At 35.9% G+C, this 9,753-nt stretch overlaps 1 protein-coding gene across 1 annotated transcript; it reads right to left on the reverse strand.

Moving 5' to 3' along the window:
- Nucleotides 1-778: 778 nt before the first annotated feature.
- LOC131846278 (ankyrin repeat and fibronectin type-III domain-containing protein 1-like) lies at nt 779-8,741 on the reverse strand (the record flags this gene model as incomplete). The annotated part of the gene is given in 9 exon segments (XM_059195540.1): nt 779-1,608; nt 2,472-2,717; nt 2,719-4,042; nt 4,651-4,796; nt 5,865-6,070; nt 6,578-6,713; nt 7,211-7,343; nt 7,845-8,040; nt 8,544-8,741. Coding segments are annotated over 9 exon segments (2,921 nt in total), but the record flags the coding sequence as incomplete, so codon positions are not given.
- Between the last annotated feature and the right edge of the window lie 1,012 nt (nt 8,742-9,753).

The raw sequence follows: 9,753 nt of genomic DNA on the forward strand, positions 1-9,753 counted from the left end.
AATATAAAGAGCAAATTAATTCAATTCTACATATTTTTTTTAATAATAAAAAAGGCGACACTTATACGAGTATATCGAACAGCAAAATATATGAATCTACTTAAAGATCAAACATCTTAAATGTTTATTATTTACACAAAAATAGTTTTATTATATTATTATGAATTTTTCGTATTTACTATACACTATACTATATTGTAATCAAACATTCTGTAAAACTGCCCCTCTGATTATGTAGTTAAATTCTGAATGTCCATTGTTTAAAATGTTTCAGGTAAATCCATTAGAAATAAGATATAAAATACATATTTTATTTTTGTTTCATTGTAGGCAAAACCCTGTTTTCCTAAGTGATATGAATAGATACATATTATCAGGAAGGATTTAAATTAATTAGGCACTTTGTTTCGAGTCAATAATGAAATAGATAGAAAAGGAATAATAACGAAAAAAATATCTATTTACGAATTGTGATTTTAAATTCGAGCAATATCGTAATAACTTTCCGCTTGCCTTGTATAGTTCCTGAATGAATAGGTGGTAAAGAGCTCCCAACGCCGTACTATGCGAACTAGTTCACAGATCTTTCACCTCAAGTTCGTCAGTTCCATTGATAAAATAAAAGCTCTTGTTAAAAAAATATTAATTAGTCTGTGACGCAGCATAAAAATTGATTGTACTAAACTTTAGGTTTAAAAAAATACTATATTTACAGTTAAAAAAAAAAAACACTTCTACGCGTAGAAGTTGGCCGTTGGCCTAACCGAGCGCCTTTTTTAGACTGAAGTAGGGAAGGAACGAACTAGCTGGCGGAAGATCTGAGAAATAAATAGAGCGCTCAATGTCGCGAACTATTTTGAACAAGACTACTTTCCACAACGCTACTTATAGACTATTAGATAGATTAGGTAATTGCCTACCTAATATAGAACGACAAGAATTTGAGTCCATCTAGACTGGATAAAAACTATTACAGTAAGGCTAATAAAATATCTAGATAACGTTTACGAAAATCGTTCAATATCTTCTCTTTAAATTTCTCTCTTTGCATACATAAGCGACATATTTTACAATGAGAAGCACCATAAATTCTGTTTTACTTTCATTATTCTCTATTAATTACTCACAACTTAAGACTTAACTATTTAAAGCATCAACATAATTAGAATTGGCACCAAAATAATATACTCGTATAGTATCAATTTATAGTTTCTATCTAATGAAAACAACGATATATCCTGTACATAACTAATTCACAACACACTCATAAGTCTATATGTAAGCTGGTTGTTTAGCTGAATGTTGTAAAGCCGCTAGGACATCGTGTTTGAGCCTCACATATAAACGCCCTTTTCGCCATGGGTTTTGTAATTGAAGCGGTCTAAAATCATCTCTAAGACACCGTTCCCTCGCGCCGATGACGGCGACCAGACAGAAATCTTGAAGTTTCTCAGGGCCATATACTGGGCCCGCTTTTCCTTTTAACACGGCAGCCATGTTGAGTTGTTTCACAACTAAGTCGATAACTTCACGGGCTGACGTACGAGGCGTCACATGTAGTTTCAGTGATGTACCAGCCGCTAAACCAGTTTCATATGCAGCGTAAACCTGGAAATAAATAACGTTTTGTTTATCATTTCATGTTCTTCTGTAGTATTATTAATTTGTAACATAAAATAGTACTGGGACATTACAACATATTTTTTAATACAAGTCTAATAAAGTGGTATCATATTACTAGTATCTAGTACATTAAGGATCCTTTTTAGGAATGAATCTAGAGCAAAATTAAAATAAGGAGTATGAGGATATACATGCCTTCATACTTTACGTTCTTCATACTACGCTTTTATAAATGTTTAGTTTTTTTATTATTATCTTTGCGTGAATGTTTTAAAGAATCAAATATTCAACGTTGCTTCACAATACATCTACGAAAATATTATGTATGCCAGAAAAAAATTGTAGGTACTTTCACTAATAAAAGCTTACGTAATGTCAACAAACTAGTTTTACCTAAGTGCCGTTTGACGAAAGTTAGTAATTCGTTTTATGGAAATTGCGTAAGGTTTTACAACAAACTCCCAGAGTCTGTACTCAATTTGCCAATAAAAAAATCAAATATGTTATAAAATATTTTCTTTGCAAAAAATGCTTATTACAAAATTGAAGAATTTATAAATGATAATAATGTTTTTGTAGAAAATAACTAACTTAAAATTCATAGCGCTGACAATGTTATCTGATTGAACAGAGATTAAGTGCGTAGCGGTTTCTGTGTTGATTGTCGCATGCCTAATCCTTGTTGTTAATTAAATCAATATTTATTTAAAAGAGCAACAGACAAGGTTCTTGCTTATTCTTCTTGTGATGAATCTAGATTCCAAATAAGGGTTAGAATAAAAAAACTTGACTATAAAGTGCTTATATTAAGTTTATTTCTATTTCTATTAGTAGATGAAATATCTCACCTGCAATATACCTGGTTGGTCAGGAGGTCGTTGATCTGAAGCTGGATTAACATGTTCTTCGCTGTCACTCCTCTCATCAGTCTTAGGAACCTTATTGTTATATTCGACGTCTTCTTGGGTCTCCAACAATGGTTGTCGCTTCACACATAAATTTGTTTTTGGGTACATTTCTTGACCAGTATCCGTGTAATCGACGTCGGATGATTTCACATTGGTCATGCTCTTGGACGCGATTACGTTACATACACGAAGTCCTATAATGCTTTCCCTGCGGACGGATTTTTAATGGAACTGATGTTATTGGACAGCTTTGGCTTTCTGAGTCACTCGACAGACTCTGGGCGGATTCGGAGACGTTGCATTTGGAGGCTCTCATACTTATCATGCTCCCTGGATAGTAACCTTTCACTGTCAGTAGGGGACTTGAGGTGTTTGATACGCTAGTATTAATACTGTGTGGACGAGGTTTTTGCTCCACATTTTCGTTTTGTAGCACTAAGGTGTCTTCACTCCGAGAAGGTGGTAAACGATTACTAGTATGAGATGCATTAGATTTTATGTCAAACTGCGAATTGCTGCTCACGTAATTATTGCTCATAGGACTCGATTGGGTGAATTGAGAATCAGCACTGCTTTTTCTACTCGAATATTGATTTTCAGCATTCAAATATTGCGAACTAGTTAGGTTAAGTGTTGATACAGATGTCTGTCGGGGTGCCAAACTTAGTTGCTGTTCAGATTTACTAAATTCTGGGTGTAAATTCGCATGGTTCCCGTTGCCAGCTGGTCCAGGCCACGACCCTCGTCCAGGTGACAATTTGGTTATTTTGCCATCTCTCGCAGGTATTTGAAGGAAGTCTACTTTCAAGTTGGAATCTGTGTAATTGGTATCGCTACTATCAGGATATTCTTTGTTTAATTGTGACGCCGTCTTATCGAGTATATATTTCAGGAGTATACCAGAACTTGACACCGCTTTATCTTTATCCCTCGCGAAGCCTATTAAATCCATAAGCCACCGTTCTGCTTTCCACACTGTGTTAAGATTATTTTGAAGGTCTTCTAATTTACTCAATCGTTCTTTGGCTGTTTGCATTTCTGTGCAAGAGAATGCCTCTCTATGGGAATGGGCGGCTAAGGCTACGTCTAATTCTAATATACAACTAAGTTTGGAGTATTTGTTTAGGATATTCGTATGGTACGTCTGCAGGTGTATCATTTCGAATGCCTGGATGGGTAGGCTGAGCAAATCGCCTTTTTGTAGGAGTATTTCTTTTTGACCAGGCACTGAGCAGGCTTGTTCTGCTGGTGGACATATCATTACGAAACTGACATCGTTATTAAGTTCTATGACTTCGAGATCATATATTCGGTGGGCGATAACACATTCGATGGGGATCTCCATTTCCTTGAAGAGTCGTCGTGCTGCAGACGCGATCTGGTCTAGGAACATTTCTTGAGATTCTGACGGTTTCTCCGGACTGTCGCTGATCGGTACAAGACTGTTTCTTGGCTGAACTTCTTCACTGTACACTTTGCCAGATTGGTTTCTTAGGTAATCCCATTCTTCGCTGTAAAAGAGCTGTAAAATATTTAAGTAGGTATAATATTTCTGTCTGTTGTCTAGTACCCGTAACATAAGCCCTACTTAGAACTAGATGGCGCTGTGTGATTTATCTACGGTCATTATTATTATTACATACTAGCTGTGCCCGCGGTTTCATCCGCACGAAATTTATAGCCAATGTATATTCTGATGTACAAACTACATTATTGTAAAGGTTCATTAAAATCCATTCAGTAGTTTTTGCGTGAAAGAGTAACAAACATCCAACCATAACTCAACAGTCACATACGTCCGCGTTTATAATACAAAAATGATAATAATTATTATTATCTCAGGACAATTCACATAGGGCCATCTAAACCCAAGTTAAGCTAGCTAAAGCTTGTGTTGTGGGCACTAGATAACTGATACAAATATATAGATATTTTTTATCATAAATACATACATATTATACATAGAAAACATCCAGACCGATACAAACAAACTCATGAATACAAATGTTTGTGCTGTGTGAGGAATTCAGCCCGCGACCTTCGGAAGTAAGGCGGTGTGACCGCAGAGCACCGAGGCAATCAAATTAGTTAAGATGGTTGGCAGTTAGAGATAACTTACGCAGAGATGTGCGGGTTGTCTCGCACCCTTGTGTGCGGCGGCACGTTGGGGGTGCGAGCGGGCGCCACTATTCGTACCACTTCCACAGACGACTGCAGCTTTAGATAACCCAGGTACAACCCTCGGGGCAGCTGAACTCGAGACACCTGATACAATAATAATAATATTTCAATATTATACATAAACATAACTACTTCCTATCTGAGAGAAATGATTTATGAATGGAAAGGTATACCAGAATGTAAAGTAATAAAATATACATATAAAATGTATAAAGGAAAGACTTCTTGTATATATACATTTTTCTTTATACATGTATATATATACCATATATATAAAATATCGCCGCTTATACCTTTTGAATTACGCAACAAATTTTAATGTAGTATTCAGAGTGATTTTATATACAGATTCTATGGACTATTATCACTGTGGGAAGGAGGAAGTGGTAATTAAAATTTTAATCATATATAGATAAGTATCAATATGTTCTCAATATATTTAGAAAACGCCTGATGGCATTCTTTACTGATCGTCGCATTGATTAGAGATATTGAGGCGACGCAATTTAATAATTTATAGTAACATATAAAAACAAAGAAATACAGTCAAATAATATATATATATTTAATAACTAACTGACTCTTTGTGTCATTATCATCATCATCACACTTACTTGATATGTATTTAAATTATAGCCTATGTGTTATGTGATGTATAAACTATATTATTGTAAAGTTTGGTCAAAATCAGTTTAGTTGTTTTCGTATATATATACTCATAAATTTTCGCGTTTATAACACTAGTAAGATATATTTACTAATATGTCTTCAATATATTTATTTAATATATGTCAGAATCAACAAAGAGGCTCAATTGATTAGTTTCTACTAGAATAGCGCCATCTATTATCGTTGTTGGAAAAAAACTTGGGTGATCGGTACAGGGTAAAGCAGTTTTAACGGCAATTACGAAACTCTTTTGAACAGCGCGAATTTTCGCACTCTGTACCGAACTTGCCGCGTTTCCCTGACTAATCCGTTTGCATCTGGCTGATCGTTGTTAAATTTATTATTTTGTTATCGGGAGTGAGTTAATAGACTATTATACTTTAAATCAAGACTATTATTTCGTGCCTACACCATCAACATGGGTTCTGATGACGAGGTATCCCAGATAGAGGAACTACCCTCGTTATATATTACTCAATATACCTGATGGTAGGCGATCTGATCGTGCACGGACGCCATCAGCAGCTCCCCCATGGTGTTGTCGTCGCTGAGTACGCGTCGCCGCAGCCTGTTCACAGCCGCCCACCGCGAGTTCAGCGCCGACACACACTTGGCCGATTTGACACTCGTCACCACAGATATCACAACCGTTCCGTGTGAATCGCGCAGTGGCTTGTGATATAATTGTCCTGATAAACGTAAGAAGATGTTATTTATGTATTGTCTGGTACGGGCAGCAGTAGGAAAGAGAGATCTGAAGAGATTACACCAGTCGTGGCTTTATATATATATTTATATTTTAGATATTTACAAATGATAGACATTTTGGTCCCGAAATGACACGCTTGTTATAAGTCCATGAGTAATACAAAATATATTAGTTTGTATGCGTTTAATTGAAGTACTTAGTCTTATATATTATATAAGACTCATATATCTCAATACTTAAATATAATCTGTGATCATGCATGTTGGGTTTACTATAACATAGTACATAGTAAATGTAAAAAAGTTACAAGTTTTCTAATTGTAAACCCGTTTTTGATCCTAAATAAGTCCTTTATAGGTATATTAAAGGACTAAAACATATAGAAAATAATAATATGATAGGTGACAATTTTCATTATCCATCAGTTCGGTCGTCAGGTCCTTTAATATTCCAGTTACATAAAAATATGATGTACAGATATACGAACCTAAGTCTTGTATGCAGAGAGCGGACTGCATCTGCGCAGCTGCTGTGAGTAATTTCAATCTGAAGTGTATAGAGGAAGACGTGTGTTTCTCCATATCCGCTCGAAGACCTTTCACATCATCCCAACAACATGACACCTGGAATTAAGCGCAAGTTTAGTCATTACATAGCGTGTATTATACGTAATGTATACGTTTATAATATGTGTATATATTTTATATTTGAATACCTTTATTTGAATAAAGATTTTATTTATTTCTTTAAAATAGAAACATGTGTACCAATTTATTGAAGGAAGGATGACATTCACAGAAGTATAAAACTGTGTTCCGAATATCGACGCCCTCCATCGAGTTTATATAATTCCAAAATATACATGAATTTGCCCATATCACGTTATTCTAATAAAATTTTCAATACATTTAAATTTACCAAAAACAAAGAGAATTGAACTTAAAACAAAACAAAAAGAGCTTATTCCTGCATTTGATATGTAAGCAAAAAAAAGCATTGTGTTTGTGAGTGTATGTGTATGTGTATGTGTGTTTGTGAGAGAGAGAGAGGGAGTGGGTAGTCTATGATTATTTCTATTTCAACAAATTGCTACATCAGAACTGTCTGTAGATCTTAGTACCTTCATTAGCCAATGGAAGTCAGCATAGATGCAAGTCGGGTAGGTCTCATCCACTTCGATAACAGGCAGGAACTCCTCGCTAGTCACCAGCACCTTGTCTTCATGGTACAGAATGCACGCCAAGTATACACCTCTGAAAGTATTAGTTTTTTTTTATAATATAATTATTAATTTATAACTGTTTAATTTATGTTTATTCATGCCAACTTGCGCCATCCACCACCTTTTGTCTTTTCTCCTCTACCCAAATGTTGTCTGGAAGAAATCGCTTAAGCGATATGACCGCCTTTTGTACCTAGATACTATATTGTTTTGCTTTGTATTTTTTTTAAGTATTATTCTATTTTATTTTTCTTATTATTGACGGCCTCGGTGGTCTAGCGATTTAACACACCGCTTTACTCGCCATGGTCGCGGATTCGGCTTCTGGCACAGTACAAACAATTGTATTTATGAGTATGATTGTTTATACTCACGAATACAAATGGTTGTACCGTGCAAATTATCGAACTCGCAACAACCTGAAGTAAAACGGGATGATTCAACACCGAGGCCGTCAACAAAGAAGAAATAACGAGTTCCGAGGGGTGCAGAAACAGTACCTATAGTGAAAAATAATATAAATAATAATTACCTCCGTAGATTCTTCTGGAACTTGCTAGCCGCTGTAAACAGCTGTCGTATAGTGGCGGTCTTCTTGCGGGAGGCGCGGGGCGGAGGCGCCGGTGGCCGTGAGCGGGCGCCCGCTGCAGCGCTTGCGAGCGCTTCCAGCGCTGCGGCCGCTCCACCGCTTTCACCGCGTATAGCTCTGCTTGATACATCACGCCAGCCTGGCGAAAAAGTCAAAGTTAAGATCATTTATTGAGGACACTTGCCAGTTACATACGTCAATTTTTGAAATCATGATTCGAGTAATGAATGATCTGGGTTTTGATTTTGGCGACGTGATTTAGAAAATGAATGGAATTATTCATACAACATTATATTTTTTTTATGATTAGTTTATTATAAATCCTATCGGATTTATTTGATATAATGGAAAAAGGATTTTCAAATGTGATTGGTAGTTTTAGAGATATGCCCATCAAACAGCCAAAGCAGGGTCAACAACCCTTTAACTTCTGCATCAGCTGCGCGTAGCTACAATATGTAGTGTAGTGATTAATCATTTCAATAATGGAATCTTTCTCTCTCGTTTCCTTTCGGCTGAACATGTATGTGAAGATTTTCCCACATGATAAAAAAATGGTACTCTGTAAAGGGTAAAAATAATTGTACCTATACAATATAGATATAGTATATACCAATATGAATAAATAATATGAACACTCACTACTGGGCACAACGCTCCTTGGCACGGAAACCGTAAACGGCCCCCAGCCCTTGATGTTCCCGGCGGAGGCTCTGAAGAAGTACCGGCGGCCCCTGGTGAGGCCGGCCGCCAGCACCCTGGTGCCGCTGTTGGCGCCGGTGGCGGCCACGTCACAACTACCACACACGTTAGAAAAGTCCGCGCGCGATGACCATTCAACTGAAATTAAACATTTTATATATTTTAAATCACAGTAATCTTACTCATTATAAACGGGAAAGTTTGTGAGTATGGATGGATGATGTTACTCTTTCACGCAAAAACTAATGAATAGATTTTAATGAAACTTTACAATAATGTAGCTTATACATCAGAATAATATATAGGCATTTTATATTGAAATTAAACGTGGGTAAAACCGCAGGCACACCTAGTAACAATATAAACACGAAGGTTTGTGAGTATGGATGGATGTTTGTTACTCTTTCTGAATTTTATACTAATAAAGCTTGTACATTACAATAACACATAGGCTTAATTTAAAATATATTATGTCAATTGGGCGAAATATACTCATAAATGTTAAATAAGTTTGATGCAGACGAAGTTGCCCAGGTCAGCTAGTCAGTAATAAATACACAGTAACGAGTAGGAGGCATACGATAATCAATATATGACACCGTTCTTTGTGCCATCTGATAATATTGTCAGCTCTATGAAATTTAAGTTTTTCTATAAAAAACATTATCGTTTCCAAATTCCAGACCAGCTACCACCCTCGGCTTCGCACGGGTGTACTTGTATATAAACCTTCCTCGCGTAGTTTACAAGATATTATTAGTAATATTTTTTTTGTTCCGTAGATAAATTCGTGGTAGATTCGTTTTTTTAACAGGGTACAATAACTGTATACAATTATAATGCAAGAATTACAAGCAAAGGAATAACTTTACACTTCTATTATTTCATGTCGCGCTATTTATAATATAACATACAGCTTTGTTTAGTCTACACTTTTACAGTGTGTACAAATTACGCATAGCGTTAACAAATACAGTACACCCATTATAGCTATACATTTCCCATAGCAAGATACTGTTCAAACTTGACATAATAAGCCTCGGGGTAATTGAACAATGAGAAAGTGTAGCGACAATTGTAATAACTTTGTTACACTTGTTGTTACGTAACTCATTGTTATTTTAGTCCTTGTATTTAGGTAGTGCTTATA

The sequence above is a fragment of the Achroia grisella genome, unplaced genomic scaffold (genome assembly GCF_030625045.1).
Source record: "Achroia grisella isolate CSIRO2021 unplaced genomic scaffold, CSIRO_AGI_Agris_v1 utg509, whole genome shotgun sequence".
NCBI lineage: Eukaryota > Metazoa > Arthropoda > Insecta > Lepidoptera > Pyralidae > Achroia > Achroia grisella.